Source organism: Harmonia axyridis, chromosome 5 (assembly GCF_914767665.1).
Source record: "Harmonia axyridis chromosome 5, icHarAxyr1.1, whole genome shotgun sequence".
Classification (NCBI taxonomy): Eukaryota; Metazoa; Arthropoda; class Insecta; order Coleoptera; family Coccinellidae; genus Harmonia; species Harmonia axyridis.
This window is the reverse complement of record NC_059505.1, coordinates 14,701,771-14,729,060: the sequence shown is the minus strand read 5'-3', so window position 1 is coordinate 14,729,060 and position 27,290 is coordinate 14,701,771. Positions and strand designations below refer to the sequence as shown.

The 27,290-nt window shown below is 32.7% G+C and overlaps 1 protein-coding gene across 6 annotated transcripts in view; it reads left to right on the top strand.

The window, feature by feature from the left end:
• Positions 1-27,290, top strand: part of LOC123680559 (protein-tyrosine sulfotransferase) — a 366,815-nt gene that overhangs the window by 254,837 nt on the left and 84,688 nt on the right. For all 6 annotated transcript variants that reach the window (XM_045618514.1, XM_045618516.1, XM_045618517.1 and 3 more), the window contains one exon: positions 5,889-6,232. In XM_045618514.1, the coding sequence (XP_045474470.1) occupies positions 5,952-6,232 (281 nt within the window). In that variant the 5' untranslated portion in view covers positions 5,889-5,951. The remainder of the gene's footprint in view (positions 1-5,888; positions 6,233-27,290) is intronic.

Here is a 27,290-nt window from a genome sequence, read left to right as displayed (position 1 = left end):
GGGGTGAATTAGCTCATTATGAAAATTTAAAATGGCTGTATCTTTTTAACAGGGCCGAATAGGAAAAAATGGTAAATGAAAAAAGTGTTTCTTTTGACCTCAAGAATCTTCGGTTAAAATATATGTACAAGTCAAAGACTCACCCTGTATACAGGGTGAGTCTTTGACTTGTACATATATTTTAACCGTAGATTCTTGAGGTCAAAAGAAACACTTTTTTCATTTACCATTTTTTCCGATTCGGCTCGGTTGAAAAGATATGGCCATTTTAAGTTTTCATAATGAGCTATGCCGATCCTGGAAATCAGCCCACTGAAGTTTTCCCAAGCATAAATTTATACCATTTGAACTTTGGAAATGGGTTACTATATTAGCAAAACAAGCATAAACTCACTTTTTCCATTTCCTTTGGTGACCGAAGTATTATTTTCAATATAATAAATGAGTTATAGCAATTTCGTGGGAGATAAATATGTTGATTATTTTCCTCTTGATATCTATTTTATATTCGATAATAATAAAAAATTCAGCTTGCAACTGCCCATATTAAATCTGATATTCATATCCAATCATTTATTTTCGCTTTTTCACTTCGTTACCTATTCATATAACCTTTCATTTTCATATAGGTAAATAAACATATATGATAATTATCTGTGGACTTCCCACGTTGCCGAGTTTACAATCACAAAACACTATAATGACAAAAAACCTACAGAATAATAAGCTAAATCTATGTACCTATGAATACTAATCATCTCGTATCTGTAATGTTATGTTTAAAGGTTATGTTATGTTTTGTCAATAAAATTCAAGAAACCCAACAAACGGTTGAAGTTTTGTACATTACTAGAAATTTGGGCTAATTGAGTATATTTTGTTACCTAGAGGTCAGCAAAAAAGTGGTATTCAAACCAGTGTTCAATTTGAATTCTTATTATCATGGAATCAGTGAGAAAAGTTTCAAATTTTTAAGGTAGCAAGAAGTGTAAGAACGCTTGCATTTTGGATTGAATGAACCCAGAATACTTTATCTAAGTACCTACACAATAACTTAGCTCGAAAATGAAAAGGCAGTTTCATGAATGGATTTATGTGGAAGATGGAATCACCTCTGTATCACACAGAGGTAATTTTGTGATGGAAAAATTCCGATTTTATCTTGTTGAAAATAACAGTAGTATGAGGAGGAATAAATAATTTCCAGAAGGAATTGAATTTTTTCCAATTTTCATCCTAGAAGCTTATAAGTTCTATGAATCTTCAATATTCCATTATTGGATTTTGATTTTTGTATTAAAAATGAAATGGTGGTATTCAATATGAATATCCACTATTGAATATTCTGCTTCTTTCAACTCACTGAAGTTTTTTATTTATTTTCACGTTAAAACAATTTTGGTCCTCTTAAAAGTATGTCAATCAAATGTTCAAGGATGAAATTATCGAATAGCAAATGGATAGAAGTATTCAATCACGTAAAAATGAAATTTTAGGATGTATTGTTATGTATCGATGAAAGCTCAGAAGACTGGAAGAAGATTATAGTAATGTTTGGTAGCAGCAGTTTTTAATGGGATTTCAGATCTTGATTGGTGTTATTTTATAAGGAGCCTAGTTTGTGAAAATTCATTTGAAAATGAGTTTCCATCAGAATAATTCAAAATAGAATATTAACTTTAATGAAATATCTTCATATTATAGGGCTGTGCCAAAGCTCAGTAATTTGTTATCATGAAAATATTTGAAATCCTTCTCTTCTTAGTGTTCACTAATGCCAATATTCTGTCTGAAAATTTGATACCCAATAGGTAACTCCAAAAAATGCTCTCGAGTACTTTCGATGATAAAGAAGCAATAAGTCTTTCCTTAATTTTATCAATGTTATAATCAACATCTTCGAAAATTTTATTTTCCTGAAGATGGTAAAATAGTATTCGGCTAGAAAACCAACGAACAAGTAAATTTACTTGTTTGTTATCGAACAGATGAACTGAAAATATTATAAAACTTCCCAACAATTATGTAATCTTTTTTTTTTGTTTTCACATATCAACTACATGTAAAATAAATTTTGAATTCTTGTAAGGTATACCTTTTTTTCAAAAGTACTCAATAAACTGAAGCTTTTGATAAACTTATCGAAAGATTAACAGTTACTTGAAATCATGTATTATTGCCAAACCCACTTTTTTACTATAAATCCAGTATTCAAATCAAAATAGAAAAATATTTATCTTGTGCCACACAGTAGGTATACAACATTCAAAGCAATTTGAAATAAAGATTTTTCATTACTGAAACAAAAAAATGCATATAAAAAAACAGGAATTGAAGTACAAACTGCCATAATAAAAAATTGTCTTTATTTTCATTTAATTTATAAATAACCAGGTTTAACATATTTTACTCTTATACTTCTTACGTAGGTTCATTTAACCTCAGATGGATTGTGCGAAATAAAAAACATTCAATATTTAGCCAATAATTATTAAATTAGGCCTGCCATTATTCGAATTAATTCTCAATGATTCCTGATCTCAGATGTATTCATTATATTATTATAATATCTATAAACCAAGGACAGTAACTACAAACTATGTATATGCCTTAAAATATCAATAGCTATTGATTCTGAAACATATGGATTGGATCAGTACATGTACTAGATAATAGGATAGGATCTGCGTTAATGGTGAAATCAGTGACTTTGAAATTATTTTTCAGTACATCGATGAGTATGAAGTTTGAATAAATATTCATTACAGAACTAGTGCTTCACTTATTCAAGTAGTTGAATTTATCAACAGAATCATTGTATTGTAGATTTTTGGTTATTTCAATTAATCAATTTACTTTTCCATTCATTAAATGGAAATCATGAACACCTCACAGCAAACTGTTTTCGGTTGGATTTAATTTGAAGGGGTTCAAGATTCTCTTCAAATACAGGTCATCTGAAACTTCTCTGTATCTAGTGGGCAATCATCTTCACGAAATAAATCACGAAGGAAAATCGTCGTCCAATTAAATTCATTATGGTGTTTTTCTGAATGATTCGATGAATTATTAGGAGATCTGAAAAAATACAATAATTATTCAATATATTATTTATATTATATAACTTAGTAACTTACTTACGCCGAACGATGTTGTTTCTTATTGAAACATAAAATATTTTCGAATCAAATATCGAATTATTCCATTTGTTTGCCAAACATAACCACAATTCTTCGAGATTTCTCAAATTTTCAGTTTGGCCATGCGCATAGAGTAATAATCTCTGAGGCCATGCGCAATAGTTCAAATCGTTCATAACATACGGTAATCTAGCATATTATGACTTATTTTATTATACAAAATTCGATTTAACATTTAGGATGATACTAATTATTACATTTAATGAAATTCATAATAAAATAAATTTATTAATTCATAAATTTGATGGTTTGTTTAAAAAATTATTCGAGATTCTTCTATGTTGATCGGTCATGCGCATAGAATGATCCGAAAACAATTGAAATTCGAATTTATGGTATCATGATTTCTGTTGCTTTGTTTAATGTAAATGATGAGTATTAAGTGTATTTAGTTTGTTAAGTGTTACTTAAGTGCGTTCAACTTGTTAAGTGTTAAGTGTGTTTAGTGTAAGGTGTATGCTTAGTGTAAAGTGTTTGTTTGTGAAGTGTGTTAAGTGGAAATTAGCAGAATGTATTCTAACCAGGAGATGGTAGATATGTTGGAATGCTATTTCACAAATGGAATATAGCGAGAAGAGCTAAAGAAGCTTATGGAAGGCTGTTTCCAAATAGGAGACAGCCAAATGAGAGAACTTTCGTTAGGATTGTTCAAAGATTGCGTGATCATGGAATTGAATTTTCTCAATGGGTGAGCTTATTCAAATCACTTTATTTTCAAACTAAGTCGGCTGGTTCCCTCACTTGTCAATGCAAATTCAGTGTTTCAATCCATGATTTTTGACCTGACAACGTAGCAAATATTCATTTCTGTGAGTTTTTTCTATCAGAGTTGCAATTAGCCAAAGTACCCAATTTTTCGAATTTCACAGATTTTTTTTTTTTTTAAACACATATTATTCGAAAACGGCTCAATATACGAGAAAATATGAAGAATACTTTTATTTTTCAAATTAGCTAAATATCCTTCAATTAACGTCCTAGTTACTTTTAAGAGTTCGGTTCTTTGAATTTCTGGTATTTTTATAGGATGAAGTGTTCATAATGAAGAAACGGGGAGATGTGGATAAAATTTTGTGTACGGAGAAGATTCATCACATACATGAAAAACTATATCCCGAAATTCATTTTTTTCTATACAACCATTCCCGAGATATAACGGAAAATGACATTTTTTTATCGATTTTCAACAGCCTGTATCTTTTTAACCGGGCCGAATCGGAAAAAATGGTAAATGAAAAAAGGGTTTCTATTGACCTCAGGAATCTTCGGTTGAAATATATGTACAAGTCAAAGACTCACCCTGTATATAGATATTTCCTTGATTATGTTGAAATTCCGTCTGTTCATATAAAATAAAAATTGCAAAATTTTAAGCTGATCACATCATCAGGACCAATTTAATCTTTATGCAAAATTTCGTGTTGATAACATAATCAGAACTATACAGATAACTCAAGTAAACGGATCCTACTTTCTAAGTCATTCCTAATAATATAATGGGAATTTTTTTTTTTCCACGAACGCCAATTTTTTTAACTTTCCATAAATTACCATAACATTTTGCCACCTTTGATATAGCCTCTTTAGAATTCATGAAGGACCACGCATGTTTTTGCAGCCAACAACTTCACCGCTTGTCTAATAAAAAAATTCTCCTTCATTTTTCAGGGCGTCAGAATTTCTTTTTTCGATCGATTTATTTAAGAGTTATATGAAGAATGTAAAGCAAATAAAGAGAAATACCTCCTCAATCGTTAACTAGTATATTATACAAGGATTATGTAATGATGGTTGATAATACACGAGTATTAACAGAGATAAGAGATAAGAAACGAGCCGAAGGCGAGTTTTGTATGCTTATTCGAATGTATGAATAGCCATTATATGAGAGTTGTATATACTATTTTTCTACACCTGATGAATATAAAGAACTCAAATAGTATATTCTGAAACAAGTTGCAGAATGGGCTACTATTCCAACACGATTGCGAAGTGTTGGAATTGCCTTCTGCACGAGTATTAGACGATATTTACTCTATTTCAGTCAAGTTTTGTGAAATATTGTCGAAATTCAATCAAAAATTCAGATTATAAAACCTAGTGACATTTATATTGTATCTTGGCAGTTGGTGTGACTGTAACCAAGTTGACAGATTACGGAATATTAATTTGAATGGTTCGTCTCGAATTTTGAAATAATTTAAAATTACCCATCAAATTCGTCAATTATGTCTGCCGAAATCGATTTAACACCAACAGAATCAAAAGAAATTGAGAATAATGTCGCGAATCATTTCTCTTAATCCAAATTACATTCTATTGACAATTGATGTGTATTGAATTTTGAAAGGTTGGAAGTCTGTGTAGACAACCACAAAACGAAAAATATAACTGAAAACAAGGCTGTAATGAGTTCATTACAGCACTGTTTTCAGAACTGTAATGAACTCGATACTGAAATAGAGAAATATTATTTATATTTCTCCAGTCTATAAAACGTTGATATAGTTTTTCGTACACTTTCTTAGATTTTTTGGGGTAAAATATTTTGTACTCAGGATTCGATGGTAATTATTATGGCCATGATATAAGTGCCTTCATAACTATGAATGTGATATTTTTCAGCGTATTGTTTCTCTTCTGACATGTTCTTTGAATCTTGTTTTAATTTATATATCTCTTTTTCAGATTCTCGCACAACGGAAATTATGAGCACAAACACTGCCTAGTTAACGAAAAAAAACCTGTGTTATGTTGCTGCGACTAGGCAGAGGAGGCTTGCGACGAGCAGGTATTTATGGCCTCGGCCTGCTCTGCATTGGCGCAATTTTAATCAAAATCACCATTATGTGTTTCACGGACAGTTTTGAAAGTACGCTCGACTCTATGTTCACCGCGGAAAAGTATGTTGTTGGTTCGGACAAAAAAATGTACGAATATAATAGACAGATGCCTTTAATTTTTATCGGTGGTGTTCCAAGATCTGGTACAACGTTGATGAGAGCTATGTTGGACGCACATCCTGAAGTTAGGTGAGTTTCGATTCTTCTTTGACAACTAAAATTTGATAATATCTTTCGGACAGTTCAAATTGAAAAATTGTTGAGCTATATCAAAATATTGAGGACAATGAACTTTGCAAGACCAAGAATACATTCTACATCATTTCGTAAGTAATAATGATTCCAATACAACTTCACTTTCAGATATTATCGAAGTATTGATTTTTCTTTATTGATGGACGTTAATTACAATATGTTTTCTCTGCATACATGTTGTTCCTTAAGTACCTATATGCTGATATTTAAACATAAACAAACATAACAGTTTAAATATCTAAGGTTGGAATATAGATTATTATTCTTATTTCTAAGGTACCTAAATATACATAGATTTAGGAATTTTTTGTCATTATAGTATTCTCTGTTTTCAAATTTGGAAACACAATTTCAAGTTCGAACTTCGAACGTTCACAGATGAATATCATTCTCATTCATAAGAAAATGTAAGGTTCAATAGTAACTCTTTTACGAAATAAAATAAACAACAATAATGAAATGAATGGAGATGAATATCAGAGCTAATATACCCACACTAGCTCTGATATTCATCTCCATTCATTTCATTATTATTCGAATTGAGCTTGCAAAATAAAATAAACAACGATAATGAAATGAATGGAGATGAATATCAGAGCTAATATACCCATATTAGCTCTGATATTCATCTCCATTCATTTCATTATCGTTGTTTATTTTATTTTGCAAGCTCAATTCGTTATTATTATCGTTTTAAACATTAAATAGAAAATCCAGAAAAGAATATTCAATATTTATCGCCAACGGAATTGCGATAACCCATTTATTGTATTTTAAATATTAAATTGTACTGCGTTCAACAAATGGAATGTTGAAAAAGTGAGTTTATGATAGATTTTTTAATACAGGTTTAGAACTATTTAAAGGGGCACTAGAGGGATATCGAAAACCGTTAGACATACAGGGTGGCTTGAATTTAAAAAAAGGTGTGTTATTTAGCGATGATTGTGTTGGTGGGAACAAATATAAAATATCTCCAATGGTTCCTAAGATATCTCGAAAGAACTAAGAATCGAGATTTTCTTTCTGTATAGCTCATTTATTTCTGGAGATAACTTTACGAAATTTGGTTCATAGCTATTATTCAATATAGATAATAATGATGGCTACAGATTTTTTTGTTTTCCATAGTTACAGAGACGTGATAGTGAATTTTTTTCTTATGTACGTCAAATTGTAAATTACGAATTCAATAATGTATCACACTCTACAAAAATATCGAGTATAGGTACGCAAATTTGAAGAGTTGTTATGTGAGATCATCACTTGACTATCGCGTCTCTCAAACAATGGAAAACAGAAAAAATCTAAAGAAACCATCAGTATCTCTATATTGGATTATGGCTGTAAACCAAATTTCGTGAATTTATCTCCAGAAACAAATGAGTTATGAAGAAAAAAGAAAATCTCGATTTTCTGTTTTTTCGAGATATCTCGGAAACTATTGGAGATATTTTGGATCTGTTCAAAACAACACACTCATCCCTAAACAATGCAACATTTTCGTAATTTTAGCCACCCTGTGTTTTTAATGGTTTTCAATATCCCAGCAGTACTCCTCTAAATAGTTCTAACCCTGTATAGTAGAAGTTTGAATTGGTATATGGTCTTTAGTTGGAGCATTGCTCATTAGGAAAATTTAAAATGCCTATATCTTTTCATCTAGGCCGAATCGAAAAAAATGGAAAGTGAAAAAAGTTCTCCTTTCGACCTCTAGAATCTACTGTTAAAATATAGACTCATCCCGTATAAACTTATATGTAAAATTTTGGATCGAAGCTTCAAATCCAAATACCCGATGACAAAAGGAACAATCCGCGAAACGGTACTTATATGCCACTTTACAGAAAATAAATTGCAAATTTTGAAAGCTTCTTCATTTTCTTCTATTCAATTAGAAAAGGTTGTAGATAAGTAATGGGTTTACATCAGTTTGGAAAAGTTTCGCCAATTTTTGCAAATGGTTTAAATTTGCGTAGTACACATAAATACGAAAACAGGACATTTGTTGAAATGTTTACTCGAATCTTTATGTATTATTACGTGTCAGGTAGATTTCAACCTATGTTTGATAAATATACAAATCTCAACGTAATTAATAACATTCAAAAATAGAAATAATATGCGTACCACATATTTAAGATTATATTCAATAATTGTATATTCTTGATATGAATTGGTTTTGAGCGTGGATGTACCAACTAAACCGAAGAATTAAAACCAGTTAGGATAAATTCTGAAATTATATGAACTTATAGCGAGAATCGGATAACATACATATAATTCGAGATAACTTGTCCAGAGTAGTCGAAGCAACAAATTCGTCCAACGTAAATCCAACCAAAACGGACATTTCAGATGCCAACGGAAGATAAACAGAAATTGTTGAGATTGCAACTATAATCCGTAATCTGATTGCATTTCGGTTCAAAATTGTCCTTTGGGGGTGAAACATACAGGCAAATAGAGATATGAGCGTGGCGGCAATCCATAAATTGCTTCATTAAACTTTATTACACATTCGAATCTATTGGATGAGCAAACAGCTAATAACTTGAAAATATTTTGGTTTATCTCAGCTCACTATAGAATGTTGAGGATATAGGTGTGAATATATAAAAAATATGCTGCTATCGAAATTAATGAAAATGTTTAGTTCTTTTGATTGTTATGTACTGTCAATACTTCAATGATTTTTGGTTTATTATCTATAATAAATTCTGATCTATGTTTTATTCAAAAACTGAATAAAAAACTCCGTTCGGCATGAAATTTTAGTACAAATAACAGTCACCCAATACTGTTTGAAATCAAAATAGTGTAATCGAACTAAGAGTAATGACAAAAATTGGAAAAATTGGAGGATGACTTTTTCAATTACAGGGTGAATTATGAACTGAACGAATTTCATCACGAATAATGTTTGACTCACCCCGTATCTAACAATTATTTTCATTAGGAACCAGTCTAAAATCAATTCCTTATGGATAAGCAATATTGTCACACAAAAGTGTTTCATAAATATTTGCCTACGAGAAATTTTACTTCGAAGAAATTCCATTTTTCAACTTCGACAACCTCTATCTTGAAAACTAGTCATATGATTGAGTGATTAACAATAACAATAGCTTCATTCCCTGAATCCTGAACACAAATATACGAAGAGATGGAAAACCGTCAATAACAGAGAAAAAAAATTCTATATCACAATAAATCAAAAATTCTTAAATAGAGCAAGGTTCTATATTAATAATCAAGTCTGTGAGATATTTCTTGAATTTCCTAATATCAACTATGTCTAGTACATTTTTGGGTAGATTATTATAAAATTTAATACACATATAGGTACCTACTTGGTATTTTTTTCAGTTTATGTCATTTTATGTATCGGAAAGTGAAAGGGAATAGTACGTCTTGTGTTATCAATACTTTTTAGATTTTCAAAATAATGGGGACTTGTTTTCACAAAAACAAACAATCCAAAGAAAGTGAGAATTATGTTCTGTCTGGACTGCAATCTGCATGATGATATTTTAGACCAATCATAGATCTTAAAGCAGACTTTTGTTTGCAGTACAAACAGTTTACTGCAATCTGAATCTCTACCCCAAATCACGATTCCGTATCTGAGTATAGAATCAAAATTCGCAAAATAAATGGATCTTAGAAGTTGCTTATCTACCCGTCAACTCGTCGATATAACACCCTTACCATATAAATACCAATTATTGCTTATAATAAACCAAAAAAATCCACCCGTCAGCTTTTCTTTGTAGCTAAGAGATCTACTCGAAATCTGATACAAAAATCGGTTACTATACGACTTTGATCCTTCTAGTTTCACGAATGTGAAAAGGCTAAAAAAAGACCTCAAAAAATTATTTTTTCGGAAATTTGACATAACATAACCATCAAATTGGGGGACATCAATTTTATACTTATATATTTCATAGTTTATACGCCGGAATTGTTATTAGATATATACATTTTAAATTTAAATTGTATACTGAATATTTCATGGGGATAAAATCTATTTATTTTCAAACGTTTATAATTAAAAATGGCAAGACCCCGTCAATACTCTCTTCTTATCTTTCCCTTAGAGTCGTCGTTCTGAAGCAGCGTCCTGAATCAACAGCGAAAAGTCCAAAACAGAAAACGTGATAAAGACCAAATATGCAGAACTGAAAATTTATGTATTCCGTTCAAAAGCTCGTCGGCATGACATAATTGAAAATTACTGCCTCGGCAGTGAATAATTTAATTCTCGGCCTTATGTATAAACAGCAAAACACTGAGCCCAATGAGGAGACACTTCCTATTAATTTATGTGAAACTGTTGTGTACCAGCGGAGGACGTGAATTATGTGAAAAACTCTCCCAGAGGTCGTAATATATTACTAATCGAGGGTTGGGATTGCTGATAAAAGAAAACAGGTCCGTAACGGTGAGTTCTGACCCAATATTTTCCATCAACGAATTTTGTATGTAGAGGGTGATTCACTCATATTGGTAACCCCAATTTTCTCGAAAACGGCCTAATATTTTTCCATTCTGTCAATTTCATTCCCTGGGGCATGCCCGTCGATCCCGGATGTGCGTTGGTTTTATCTGATATATCTTTGATCTCAAATAAAAAAGCAACGCAAAACCGCAATCGATGGGAACATTTGATACAGCATTTGTAACGACTTATTCAAGACTGAAGTTCAGATGTGGAGAATAAATGCAAAGGGGAGTTAGTTCGATTTTGACTGGATTTCTTTCGGATCGCCTTATTTCAGTCAATATTTGTTTGATTGTATTTTCTACTTGACTTCTTTCAGTAAATTGGGCAGCCTAGGCAGATCTAGGATAAACGACATAACAGAGGGTTTATCGCATAAGTATCATGATTATGTAAATATGAAAATATTGAAAATTATTTGGGATAAATGATAACGCCCACTATCTTAGAATTAATCGTATAAAATTTTTATTTTTCATGAAGGATACCGCACATTCCATTTGAGAAAGTAGCCCTCTGTCAAATTGGCTGAATTTTTGATATTTTATAGTTTGAATCATTTCAAACGAAAAATACAATAGGCACAAGCTTTTGATGGCTAGTTTGGACGCTAAATGCCCCTGGAGATTCTCATTTGTTACGAAACGTTATTGTGGATAATCATCACTATTCTGCGTAATCAAGATCTGAACAGACATTAAAAAGAGATACTATCAAAAGCATTCTTCTTTGGTGTTGTTACATTTGGTCAATTATACAGTGTGTTTCAGCTATTTACAATTTTTGAAGTTCAATTATTCGAAAATAATTACAAATCGTCTTATATATCCATGATAAAAAAAATATTTATGAATCCTATTCTACACCCATTTGAAAAAATATAGAGAGTGTTCCTTTCAGAAGAAAGCGAAAGTTTCATTCGAAATGTTTCGTACTAAAAAATATTTTCTGCCCATCATAATTTCAAAGTATGAGAAAAAGGATAAGGAATATTACAAATCTGTCCATAAAACGTCCTATAAAAGTTTTTTTTTCAAACCTGTTACTGTAACCTCAGGGGTTTTTACGGTATAAATTTGCAAATGGTTGGATTTTTCAGTTCGGAAAATTTCGAGTATAACTTTCGTTTCCTTTTGAAAGGAACACTCCGTATATTTTCTTGAATAGATTCATTTATTTATTTAGATAAACAAGAAAACAAACAAATGATGACGCAATACATTATCCACTCTTTGGAAATGCAAACTATACAAAATTGAACAACAAATTGATATACAGGGTGGCCATTTGAAAACGAAAAAGACGAGATTACAGACGAAATAAAGTTTTTCGATAGAAATGTGTTAATGATTCTGAGCAGTGTTTGAAGCGTTTAAGAGCAAAAAACCTGAATGTTTGAGTCCATATGTGACAATGAATGAAACATGGCTCCATCATTTCACTCCGGACTCCAATCTACAGTCAACTGAGTCAGCTGAGTGGACTGCACACGATGAACCAAAGCAAAGCGAGAAAAAACACAACAAGATATCAAATCATACTACAAAAATGGCATCGAAAAGTTGGAAGATCGCTATTATCGCTTTATCGACCTCGAAGGCAACTATGTTGAATAATAAAATCGAATTTTGCTAAAAAGATGTGTTTTACTATGGTAGACCATGGACTTTTCAATTGGCTTGTTAATATTATAGTGTAGATGAAAATCCAATGATAAGTTATAAAAAGATTTAAAACAAATTGAATAATTTGAAATGGTTATCGTGCTGGTGATAATGATGATGATAGTTGTGATCTTGTTTGTCCTCATAAAGGATACAGCACACTTTATTAGATGAAGGAACAAATTTTTTATAGGTTAGTTTTGACGCCACAGGCATATACCATAACGTTATCCTCATATTAATCATCACAAATCTGAGTAATTAAAGTTTTAATTAGCCACTATTATGAGATACTAAAAAGCATTGTTTTTTGGTGTTGTTACATTTGGTCAATTATATATTCAAATGATTCACAATTTTTAAAGTTCAACTACGACACGAAAATGGTTACAAATTGCCTTAGCTATCCACAACTAAACAATGTTTATGAATCCTATTTCCTATTCTACACCTCATTCTACATCCATTGTTCCACCTTATTTTAGTTTTCCTTGTTTTATTGCTTCATTATATCTTATTTGTTCCTTCAATTCAGTTAATTTCTTCATTCTACACATACAGGGTGGCCATTTGAAAACGAAACAGACGAGATTACAGACGAAATAAAGTTTTTCGATAGAAATGCTCGGACAGGTCGATTTCTGTTTCGAGGGGGACAACTTAAGATGTAGGTTACGGACGCATAGCGCTTCAACCCTTGCTGCTACAACCCCCACCCCCAATTTTTGAATAGGGAAGATGGGGTGAGTGATACCTCAATTTAAAGGTATTTTTATACTGATTTTAGCACAGTAATTGTTTTTTCATTTTATGCAATAGTTCTCGAAATATTCATGCGTTAGTTAGATAGGAAGGAAGCCACAGTCATGGTTGTTTTGAAGCTCAAAATGTCGATTTTTCACAAAACACTACAAGTGCCATGAAAACACCACTTCATTTTCAAATACTTAGTTAAGAATATTTCGAGATTTAATGCATAAAATGAAAAAACAATTACTGTGCTGAAATCAGTATAAAAATACCTTTCAAATGAGGTATCACTCACCCCATCTTCCCTATTCAAAATTTGGGGGTGAGGGTTGTAGTAGCAAGGGTTGAAGCGCTATGCGTCCGTAACCTACATCTTAAGTTGTCCCCCTCGAAACAGAAATCGACCTGTCCGAGCATTTCTATCGAAAAACTTTATTTCGTCTGTTTCGTTTTCAAATGGCCACCCTGTATGTGTAGAAAGAAGAAATTAACTGAATTGAAGGAACAAATAAGATATAATGAAGCAATAAAACAAGGAAAACTAAAATAAGGTGGAACAATGGATGTAGAATGAGGTGTAGAATAGGAAATAGGATTCATAAACATTGTTTAGTTGTGGATAGCTAAGGCAATTTGTAACCATTTTCGTGTCGTAGTTGAACTTTAAAAATTGTGAATCGTTTAAATGTATAATTGACCAAATGTAACAACACCAAAAAACAATGCTTTTTAGTATCTCATAATAGTGGCTAATTAAAACTTTAATTACTCAGATTTGTGATGATTAATATGAGGATAACGTTATGATATATGCCTGTGGCGTCAAAACTAACCTATAAAAAATTTGTTCCTTCATCTAATAAAGTGTGCTGTATCCTTTATGAGGACAAACAAGATCACAACTATCATCATCATTATCACCAGCACGATAACCATTTCAAATTATTCAATTTGTTTTAAATCTTTTTATAACTTATCATTGGATTTTTATCTACACTATAATATTAACAAGCCAATTGAAAAGTCCATGGTCTACCATAGTAAAACACATATTTTTAGCAAAATTCGATTTTATTATTCAACATAGTTGCCTTCGAGGTCGATAAAGCGATAATAGCGATCTTCCAACTTTTCGATGCCATTTTTGTAGTATGATTTGATATCTTGTTGTGTTTTTTCTCGCTTTGGATTCGGTTCATCGTGTGCAGTCCACTCAGCTGACTCAGTTGACTGTAGATTGGAGTCCGGAGTGAAATGATGGAGCCATGTTTCATTCATTGTCACATATGGACTCAAACATTCAGGTTTTTTGCTCTTAAACGCTTCAAACACTGCTCAGAATCATTAACACGTTGTTGCTGTTGATCTATTGTGAACTCACGCGGCACCCATTTTGCACACACCTTTCTCATGTACAAATATTCATTAATGATATGATGAACACGTTCAGATGATACCTCCACAATGTCTGCTATCTCGATCAATTTCACTTTACGGTCATTCAAAATTATTTCGTGAATTTTTTTATTTTTTCGTCGTTGACAGCCTCTTTAGGGCGTCCTCTGCGTTCGCCATCTTCGGTGCTCATTTAACCACATTTAAAATTAGCATACCAATCAATGATGGTTGATTTTCCTGGTGCAGACCCCGGAAATTCTTCATCAATCCAAGATATTGCTTCAACTGTATTTTTGCCCTTCAAAAAGCAATATTTTGTCAGCACGCGAAATTTTTTTTCCGGTTTTTTTGAATAACAAAAGTAGCTACACTCACAACGTAATATCTCACAAACTAATGGTCGGACAGCTCTCAAATTTTGAGGCGTATCGTTTGAAGGTCGGTACTAACTAAAAATTATATGGATTTAATACTAGCACCGTCATCTGTACATCAGAACGGACTAATAATCATATCTCATTCAAATTAATTTGACGATTAATTGATAGCAGGTGTTTTCTCTCCACGACTTCGTGCCAACAATATTATTATGTATTGAGAAGAATGAACAGAATAATTAAAAAAAATACTCTAGGTGAAATTGCAGTGTTCCATGGAACACAAGTGGGCAACCATTTCAACCCTAACTGAAATTTATAGTCCTGATGAAACCACAAATCCAGAATGGTACGCGAAACGCCAATGGATGTGTGCAAAGTGTCCTATTCCGATATGCCAATTACAACTCGACGGCCCAGAATTCCAATCTATTCCTCCGTTAAATTATTCAGTCCATACCCGAGGTTCGCAAAATTGGGAATCGATTTGGCTCGTGTATTTCGTTGCGATTCTTTCATTTTGCCATTTAATTGTTGGCAGTTTGAGAGTCATCCCGTCACCGGATTGTTCCAGTAATCATACCGACATTACTACGGAACGCGATTAGCGAAGAAGACAATGTGAGGAATTCACCAAAACCGTATTATTTTCGGTGATAAAATTTCGGAACCGAACTGTTACAGTTTCAGGCTCCAGGAGATAATTATACAATAGGCATGTTGCCAATATTTTGAAATTGCCCTTAATTTGTAGATAAGCCCTATTCAAACGCGAAAAAAAATATTTTCATGGTAAAATATAAAAAGTAACAATAAAAAATACGTAAAAAAAAGTTTTCAAAATTCCCGCTGAAACGATCCATTCTGACACGGTATTATGGCGACGTTACTGCATAATAGAGTCACCATCATAGACAAACTAACTAGTTTATCTATGGTCACCACGTGCTTACGGTCTGTCAAACTGAACTGATATCAGCTGATATTAACAGTCAAGTCGGTTTGATTATATCATCTGACGTTCTAAATCATAGATAGACTAGTTTTTTGAATATTAGTTTGTCTATGTTCTAAACGTTTCAGTGCTATGACGTCAGGTTTCAGATTCTTCTATTGAGTTGTGAATACATAAAACGCTCGAACATTTCCTGTTTTTTATTTTTTTCAATATGATTGAATAGAACGACCGGATGATTCGGATGAACCATTATCTTGAATTAGAATAGATCTTTCAGACATTCTCGAAGCAAATATGTTTATTGTTTATGTAATGAATTAAAAAAAAATCATTATAGTCCAGTAAATAATAGTATATTTTAAAACAAGTTGCAGAATGGGCTCCTATTCCAACACCAATGCGAAATTCGAAAACGAGCGACGAAGGAGCGAGTTTTGGATCGCATGAGTGTTGGAATTGCCTTCTGCAACGAGTATTAGATAAACGATATTTTCTCTATTTCAGTCAAGTTTTGTGAAATATTGTCGAAATTCAATGAAAAATTCAGATTATACATCCTAGTTACATTTGTATTGTATCTTGGCAGTTGGTGTTAGTGTTACGAAAATTGACAGATTACGGAATTTCAATTTGAATTGTACGTTTCGAATTTTGAAATAATTTATAAATACGCATTTAACTCGTCAATTATGTCTGTCGAAATCGATTTAACACCAACAGAATTAAGGAAAATTGCAAATATAAAGTCGCAAATCATTTCACTAAATCCAAATTATATTTATATTGACAATTTGACGTGTGTTGAATTTTGATAGGATTGGAAGTCTGTGTAGACAACCGCAAAACGAAAAATATAACTGAAAACAATGCTTTAATGAGTTCATTACAGCACTGTGTTCAGAACTGTAATGAACTCATTACAATACTTAAATAGAGAAATACATAAAAGATGGGTCTGCTGGAAAAAATTCCGAACTCAATGAAACTTCTACAGGTTGTTCGGGGGTGTTGTGGGATGATTCAGTCGAGAACCTCAACATTTCCCGACTTTTTTCAGTTTTTTGCTTATAACTTTTAACTCAATTAGTTTTCGACCAAAGATTTTAATTTTCGAAGTTGTAGATATTTGAATTCCTCATAATTTTGTTTTCATAAACTTTTTTCTAAACCTTACATCAACCGAGATGCAGCCAATCAAAATTAAAGCAAGTTTTTTCAAAATGTCAAAACTTGGCGAAAAACAAAGGTTTTGACCGCATAACTAACAATTACCAGTTGTTTTATGGTAATTATAGTAATACCTCATCAATATCGACATAATTAACATAGGGAGGTGGAGGGGGGAGGTAGCTTTGACAGAAAGCCTATGTTTATCTGAAGAATAGATATTTCAATGTTATCGTGGCATGTTATCACCTTACTGTAAATTCCTGTCAACCCATAATTATTTTGAACCTTAGTAATCAGATCAACTGGGTAAAATCAATAAATGAAAAATTGCTCGTGTATTTCGTTGCGATTCTTTCATTTTGCCATTTAATTGTTGGCAGCTTGAGAGTCATCCTGTCACCGGATTGTTCCAGTTATCATACCGGCATACAACGGAACGCGATTAACGAAGAAGACAATGTGAGGAATTCAACAAAACCGTATTATTTTCGATGATAAAATTTCGGAATCGTTCGACGACCAAACTGTTACAGTTTCAGGCTCCAGGAGATAATTATACGATTAATCAGTAACAAAAGTTTTTTGTTACCCATTGTAGAGGTTGGCAATGCGATACGACCGATATAAAGGGTCGACCACGGTTGTTTTACCGAGAACAAAAGATACGATTTTAATGAAAATTTGTTTTCTTGGGTAGAAACCACTCTATCGATCCTAAACATACTACTCTTCAAAAGTTAGGGAACTTAAGACAAAATTGATATACCGGGTGGCCCACCCCAGATGCAGATCTAATTTTGAGGGAGTGCAGAATTGGCTATTTTGGGGGCTCTGAAAATCCAAGAATGATCGTTGAAAAGCCATCCTAAACGTGTCACTGTTTGGTACAGTTTTTGGGATGGTGGTGCGTTCGAAAATGAGGATAGTGCAACTTTTAAGGTGAATGAATTGCGCAACCGAGCTATGATTAATTGTTTATTGTGGTCGTAATTGGTAGATATTGATGTGGATTGTGGACTGATTTTTAACATCCTCTGGTGTTATTTCTTGGATGGGTTATCACAAATGGCCACTGAAATGTTGTGATTTAACACCTTCAAAATTTTTTTGTTTAACCTCACCTTGAAGATATAAAATACTTTCAGATATTACTTATCGTGCTGTGCTGACTTGGCAACTCGCAAGAGTTTCAAGAAAAATTTCATTAATTCAGATAATGTATTCGAGAAACAATAAAAACGAAATAAGATTGAGATATTTAAATAGGAAACTCTAACCTCTCCATGAAGAAATATAATATATACTTCCAAGTATTACTAACCGTGCTGTGCTTACTTGGCATCTAGTAAAAGTTTCATGAAGAATTTAATCATTCCAGCTAATGTATTCAAGAAACGAAAACGAAAGATAATTCAGATATTCGAATAGGAAAAGTCTAAAGTTAAATCTTTGGTAAAAAGAGTGTATTTTTTATCATTTCACACTATGTAGTCGACAATTAAATAAATTACAATTTGATGTTCGAAGGAAAAAAGATCGGAGCCTTCTTAGAAGAATAAGGTGATTGTTCTTCAAAATAATGTGAAATTCGGCCAGAAATTCGTTCTTTATGTGAAATCCATGAGTTTCCTTCGCAAAGCACTCTCTCTGTATCTGTCTCTTCCGACAGATACATTCACGGAACTGTCGTATAACGCTCAAATCATATTCATTATTTAGTCTCAGTTTCTGATGCTATCCGATCCTATGTAACTAAGTTACATGTAACTAAATTATATCGAAGGAAACGAAATCACTCCAGTCGGTCGTTAACGAAACTGATCGAGAGAAAACTGAACCAATGAAGTTTGCAGTTTTTCTTAGGTGTTGATTTGTCTGCTTCACTCAATGTCTGGTTAATCTCTGACGTTCTTGAAGTAGGCTTACTATTTGCTCACGAATGAGTTCAATGATAATTTCAGATCTCTGCCTCTATTATTACTCAGTAGTGTTTGTTGTCCCCTCCATGCTATTTAAAGTTCTCATTTTGCGTTGCATATTTTCGAATACTTTTTTCATCCATGGGCAGAGCCCCCGGAACCGCGCGTGCAACGCATGCACCGCACGCGGGCGCCACTCTGAAAGGGCGCCAAAACCTCATATAGAACGCATGAAGAACAGATGAACCAAAGGTTTTCGAAAAAGATTCTTTCAAATTTTTTTAACAATTTTTTTTCCAAACTTCTTTCTTGCAATTTATACAAGTTTCCAAACGTCGCAATCGCTATGAAATAGCCAGATATTGGTTTACAAAAACGCATACTCGATGCTAATCTTAGGGCATTTTTTGCGCCATGTGCTGCACACAGCCTAAATTTAACTGAAAATGATGCGGCTAAGGTTTCAAATGAAACAGTGGACTCTTTTGATATTGTACAAGAACTTTATATATATTTCTCTTCATCTACAAAAAGATTGGAATGTTATAAAATTTCTTATGATGTTTCATTCCAGATTAATATTGTAAGCAAAATGATGCAAAGTCTAGCGATTGACAACAAAGTGTGCCAAAATTATTTAAAGAATTTAGTTGATCATTTCAAAAGTTATAGGGATGATAATGTTCTCGAGGAAAAACTAGCGGCTGCTCTTGAGATAGATCAAGGTTTTCCTCTATTATATACTGTAAGACGAAAGTATAAACCAAAATTGTTCGATTATGAACAGACGGATGAGGCACCTCCAAGATCCAAAAATCGCTTTTAAAATAAATTTCTTTTTGAAAATAATTGATCAAACACTAAGTTTCTTAAATAGTAGGTTTGATATGATATCTGATTACGATAACTTTTTTTGTTTTATTTGTGATATTCTTAAATTAAATGATAAATATCTATTAAAATGCTGTCATGCTCTTCAACAAAAGCTAACTGATCAGGAAAAAAAGAGGCTGACGTAAAATAAAATGATTTATTCAACGAGATAAAAGCCCTACGATTGTTTTCATTATCTGAAGAAATAATCTAACTTCTCCTCTACCGAATCTAAGTATTGCCTCAAGAATCCTTCTCACTTTACCTGTATCTGTTGCTTCTGGTGACAGATCATTCACTGAATTAAAAATAATTGAAAACTATATATACTCGATGAAATTGATTGATTGATTACAGCTTAAGTTTTGAAACACATTTAAAATGTATTATGTTACAACTAACATCATAAAGTTCTTAAGGCAATGAAGGTTGCTGATAGATTTTCAACCATTCTACACTAAATTCTCAACAAAATAAAAAAAAAATTCCGATTATCCAGCAGTGCTCTTCTCCACCTCCCCCCTTTAAGAGGCGCCAAAAAATATGTTCCGCACGCAGCCGTTGATGTCCCTTGCGGGAGCCCTGTCCATGGGTCTATAACGAAATAGTGTTTTAGGATTGAACATGCATATGTATTGATGGCACTTCTGGTCATATATACATAAACAGAAAACCTCTAAAAATAAACAAATAACTAGTTACTTTGTTCAGTTGTTTGAAACCATCACTTGAGTTTTTTTTTTTTAATTATGTAGAACAATAGGACGTTACTTATCGAAAACGATTCAAGTTTTTACAGAAATTAAGAGATGGTTTCACATAACAACTGAACTGAGTAACAAGTTATTTGACATTTCTGGTACCAGCCCACTGTTTAAACCAAAAAATTGAAAGGAAGTTCAAATTTTCGTTTCAATTTTCGATTTAGGTTTTTCCTCTTTGTCTTCTTTCACAGCTGCGTCATTTTCACCATAAATCTTGTCTTCTCTTATTTCCTTTTCTTCGGCATTATCATCAGCTTCTTCTACTTGTTCAGTGTGGCTAGCCCATAGATAAATAGGGAAGTTTATGAACTGCGAGTATTTCTTTACCAGGTTACGTACAGTTTCTTCTTCAAGGAAGTCCTTGGCTTCTGGTTCCACTTGCAAACTCACACTAGTACCGGGAAAAAGAAGAACATTTGACATAAATACCATGAATTGATCAAAAGAACAAGAGCTGTGATCATTCAATTTTGCTTTCATATACGAGTACAAATTTTGAAGAAAACATTATACAGGATTAGAACTATTCAGAGGGCCACTACTTACTACAGGCTTATCGAAAACCGTTAGAAAGACTCGTGAACCATTGGATATATTTTATATCTGTTCACACCAACACAATCATTCTTAAATAACGCAATTTTTTTGTAATTCAAGCCATCCTGTATTTCTTACCGTTTTTTCATATCCCTGTAGTGCCTCTCTAAATAGTTCTAACCCTGTATAGTAAACAAATAGAAATATGGAAATAATGAAGAAGATGTGTAACAGAAATTATTTCGTTCAAAATAATATCTCCCAATTCTTATCGACTCGATTTCATAATCAGAACTTCGAATACTTTTTCTCGATTTCTTTAAACATCGTATGGCTTTTAGAAACATCGAAATAAAATCCTACAATAAAACATTACCAGAATATATGGTAAAACATAACATAGAATGAACAAAATTGTATTTAGTCAAATAGGTCATGAGGAAAATTGATAAATTAAAGTGTCATATCAGTCAAATAACGTGAAAAACCAATTTAGTTCGAGAAACTAAATTAACCTCAATAGCAAATCTGTCTTGAACTTCCCCGGATACACTCTTAAACCTCCATGCATATTGCAATCTCTTCTTCAACAAAATTCGAGGAAGTTGGAGATATTACCGTGATTGCTGGGAGGATTAAAGCAATCTGCTTATACACTGAAGACAGAATAACCTAAAGCGCTTGGCTGAAATTGAAGTTGAGGAGCCGTGCTCTTGTTGTTGACCCTGAGGATATGCATCAGTAAGTTATGCATAAATTAGGACAACTATATACGATCACCTTCATATAATCGAAAAATTATTACCTGAGGGGGTAAAAGTTACTTCCGTTCTTTCTTGAAGCGATAAAGATTTTAGAATTTTCAGAACGAGCAAAGTTTGAAAGTATATCGTAAGAATAGTTGATGAGTTGGATCACAAAAGTTTACGGATATAATTCAATTAACCTAATGTTACTTCTGTTCTGGCCTAATATCTAGAATTATACAGGGTGACCCACGGTTGAACCTTCAAACGGTCAGATTAGTTTTTCAGGAAAAATAAAGATTTTATTCCCATAATCATGTGTTCTAACTAAAAAAGTTGCTCAAAAATATTTCGACTAGTTTTGATAATACTTGGCATGCTTATTTGTGACAATAAGTGGCTTCTTTCAATACCATTACGAGTTTCATTATTGATTCCAATGGCTAATTGACATTGGGACAAAACATTTTAAGCCACTGTTTTTTCCCCAGTGAAAATAATAGATTCACTCTCATTACATTGAAAGGATGCCCTCATTGTCTCGAAATCAACCAAAAAGTTTTCGAGTAATCAATAAAAATTTATTTTGTCTAATAACTTTGACACCCGGTATCTCGTAACGAAACAGGTTAGGGCACATGATTATAGAAAATAAAGAAACTTTTTTTTCTTGAAACAACGATCCTGAACATTGGATGGCTTAAACCGGGTTCACCTTCTAAAATATCTGCTGAACGCCTGAAGGGTCTACAGATTAGAAGGCGATACATGATCAGAATATTGAAGTCAGTGGTGGAATTTTTGGAAAAGTTCATTTCGATATTCCTGATTCGTAATTGAAAATTTTGTGCCAATTGATTCCAGACGTTTGTATCTTTTCAAAAATGCAGAACGACAAAAAATCTAACAATAATAACAAAAATTTTCAATTTTGAACGAAATAACGGTTGTTTTTTAGCTGCATGAAGAGTTTCGATGGTTGTTATCTATGGTTTGACAATTGAGAATATCAAACTGTGTTGACAAATCGGTTCAGTGAAGTTCGGCAATTCATCATTAATCATTTAACGCCAGAACACCTCTTTCAAATTGTTTAAATTTACATTGAAAAAATAAATCTGTTCGCGAAGTTCATAGAGCACTTCGATCCATATTACAGTCGGCATAATCGAAGTAGTAAGCATGCAATTCATGCTGTTATTAATTGTTTTCGCGCTTATTTTACCCTTCTCGATTTAAAACCATGAACAAGACAGAGGAATTTGCTTATCGAAGAGAATATTGCTACTGTAGCGTGAAGTGTTGAAGAAAACGCCAAGATGTCGATTCGTCGCCGTTCTCAACTTGTTGGCCTTTTTTCTTCGACTACGAGGAAAATTTTACGTTAGGTTCCTTGCTTACGTCCCTATAAATACCGCTTGTGCAAAAAATTTAATCCAAATGACTATCGTTTACGGCTAATTTGAAACGGTATCATGCCATGCTGACTGATTTTTTGTTTACAAAAATTAGGCAGCTAAACATCGACGACATTTGGCTCTAAAAATACAGCGCAAATTGCCATACAGTGCACTTTACCATCAATTTATTGCAAAATCATTTTGGTGACAATTTCATTTCCAGAAGTTCATGCGATTTGACGTTTCTCGATTACTTTTTATGGGGTTATGCTCAGTCATTGGTTTATGCCAACAAACAAGTTTCTCTTGATGCATTGGCAAGTTCTATAGATTTAGACAGGTTGTCTCGTAACTTTCAATCAATCAGCGTCATTTTTGACGTCACTTGGTTTACACATTCGAATAAATAACATTTGATTGCAATGAAATGGTCGGTTTTCACGGATTTTCTTATCAGTTTGATCGCGTATATCGTTCGTAGTCTATCCTAAATAGTCTTTAATATCTTCAATCATGAAATAGCTACGATAAAATGTCTGTCAATGATGGCCAATGGCGATACAGACACTCTATAGACCTTAACAGACGCGTTACCCCACTCTTCAACCATAGTATACTATGCTTCAACCTAAGTTACGAGGCAACCTGAGTAATCTACAGACCTTGATGCATTGGAAGCTCATACTCAAGCCACGATTGACGGCATACGGCCAGATTTATTCAAAAAATGTATTGAAAAATTGGGCTGTCATATTCAAAAAATTAATGCAATAAAATTATTTACCAAATTCTAATAATAAAAAATTCATTCCAACAATATAACTGTCTTGAATCATTATTTATATTTCTCAAGCTCTTAAAACACACCCATTATAAGTAAGACTATAAAGATATTCGTTAAGAATATACATGCAATGCAACCCTTTAACAAGGCCGTAATAAAACTGGTCTTATAGGCGTATCAATGGACAATCGCTGAATACAATACAATTCAATTATGAGGCAATATATCGAGTAAAATGATCGTGCTATGATAGCCTTGATGAAATAAATCACTGTTCTGTATGTGTAAGATGATCGTCTGGTCGAAAGGTACAATATTCGGTCGATAAACAGGCCGACCTGCTTTTCACAACAAATCACTGTCTATAAGTCTTCAATAACCGAATGTTTCTTCTGTTATGATGCACTTCCGCGCGTAAAATTAACTTATTACTCTGTAAGAGAATATCTAGACTCTAGAGGATATATAACTTGGAACTATAGATAACACAGTCAATCGCAAATTTGGTTTTTAAATTTTCTTCCTTTTGCTTAATTATGACCTGTCCTATATTTGTGTGTCTGAAAGGAACAATAAATATTATTATTATTCATTTGAACTGATTCAATGTTGATTCAATATGTTATTCAGGCGTGGCTTAATTGCTTCTTCACCTGACGTTCCGCTTACTACTTCGGTAGGCAACTTCAGAGGTTTATTCTCCAGACGGAATTGGGATTATCATCATTTCTCCGATTTTCTCCTATAGTTCAATTGGGAGACTTTTCTCCCTTCTGCATGTCACTTTTTTTTCTATTCGGTTCTCTGAAAGAGTTATTTCCTCTTATCTATCTTTCTTATTGGGATTTGTAAAATGTTTTTTAATTCCCTATTCTCATGCTCTTTTAGCGTCTTTATTCTCTGATTTATTGTTGCTCATATGCCATGGGACACCAACCTGATTACTATATTTAGTGTACTTGATCCTTCTTATTGTCTTTTGTATTATACCGGATTACTTCTGCATACGTAATGCTTGGCATTAGCATTATTTTTATTACCTTTATTCCTTCCTAAGGAAAGTTCACTTTTTGGGTTGAGGTCTCCCGTACCTTTGCCTTTTTCCTGTTTTTTCAGCTGTTTGCTAAAATTTATTTTTTCGTCTAGAGTTATTCCTAGGTATTTTGCTCCCTTTTACATTCTGTCGTCTGATTATCTATTTTGACGTTTCCTGCTTTCTCTTTATTCAATGTTTGGTCTATCTCTCTTATTCTGAGTACCACAGAGTTTAAAATTTTAAGAACCACCTGGCATGCTCAGTAATCAGTTTTCAAGTTGTAAGGGATAACTCAAGATGCCCTTTTTTGAGTTATCTCGTTGGCAATGATATGACATACGTTTTTCACTTTAAATTGGAATTGGATAATTTGGACGCAACTTCATATATTCTTCCCATGTAGCTTTCTTATTTTTATTGTTCTTCACATAAAGTGAAAATATTCCAAATTTTTCCGTTTCTGTGTAGTGCATATTCGATGAATAGTTTCATTCAATGAAAAATGTTTGTCATATATCGTTGCCAAAGAAAAAACTCAAAAAAAGGGCATTTTGAATTATCGCAGCCTTCCACTTGAAAACTGATTCCATAGCTTGCCAGGTGGTTCTTGAAATTTGAAACTCTGTGGTACTTAAAGTAAGAGAGATAGGCCAAACATATGTTATATATTCGAAATTAGGGAAAAAAAAACTAGTCAAATATAGAGAAATATACAAGGTGTTGCATTTGAAAAATGAAATTGCAATCAATATGTTTCCCACTCTGTATATATTTCGTTTTGTGAAATCATTTTGAAAAACACTAGTCGAATTCGTGAAACTTTTATAGAAAAAATTTTTTTGTATCTCTTTTAGTAACAAAGTTGAAAGGGGTCAAATTATGGTGAAAACCCCGGTAAAATGAATATACCATATCAAATTCAATCACAATCTAAAGCGTCCTGTGAGATAAATCATGTTGACAATTTGACAAACAATTCGAGGAATTTTTTTATGGGTATATTTTTTTCAGATGCACAAAAGCTATTTCTTTGGGTGGGAAAAAGGGCATTCCATAAAAAATAAAACATTCTGAACAATGGGATAATGAAATCCTTAAGGATTAATTCAACATTAACTATAAATGAATGTAATGTCTTCTTTCGAAACTTTACATCGACAAAAACTTTCATTGACTGATCTGGTAATCCATTCAACGGCACATCCATTATTCAAGTTAACGTTAACTGCTATCAGAATTCCACTGAAAGTCGGAGGAAAGCGATATACTTAACTTATACATAAAATATCACTCAGAAATCCAATGATCGCGTTCCAACTGGAACTTTCCGTCCTTCTTTTGTCCCTTGCCAACTTGTTTGTTCTTCGACTCAGTTTTACAGATTGCCACTCCTGAACTTCAGTGTTGTATATCATCAATCACGTTGCTATTATAGAACTTTTTACAGCCATCGATGACATGTCCCGATAGAGACGAACAAATCATTTAGGAAGGTACAAGAGTTTGAGTAATTCCAAACTTTTTTTTATCTGACCTCGAAATGCGGAAAATGTGAGTGATTCGATAAAAAGTAGAATTAAATTTTCCAAAAGAAGTTTGTAGTTCGAGTGATTTTAAAAGATTAATCTTTCTTGAACCTATTCCTTTTGAACAAAACAGAACAACAGTATTCAGCAGCAGAAAAATCCAAGGTCGAAGCTGCCGTACGGAGAGTGATGTCCTCAGCACCTCATGAAGAACCAGCTAATTTTTGAAGAATATTATTCCCCGACTTCAATTGAATAAGTTAATTTTCCAAGTGGACCTCGAAATTCAAAGAAGAATCAAGTTTAACTCCGAGATATTTTGGAGTATAATTATGATTCAAGACGGAATTACCGAAAGTTACTTTCAATTTTCTATATTTTTTTGATTATTTGAATGAAAACAGGAAAACCGTGTTTTATTATTAATTAAGGCATAAACGCCACTCAAGAAAATAATTTTCCATAATTTTTAACTCTTCATTTAAAATATTTTCAATATTTCCGAAATCAGAATGGCGAAACACAAGATTGATATCATCGGCAAAGATGAATTTCCCAGATGAAGTAGCAGGGATGTCACAGA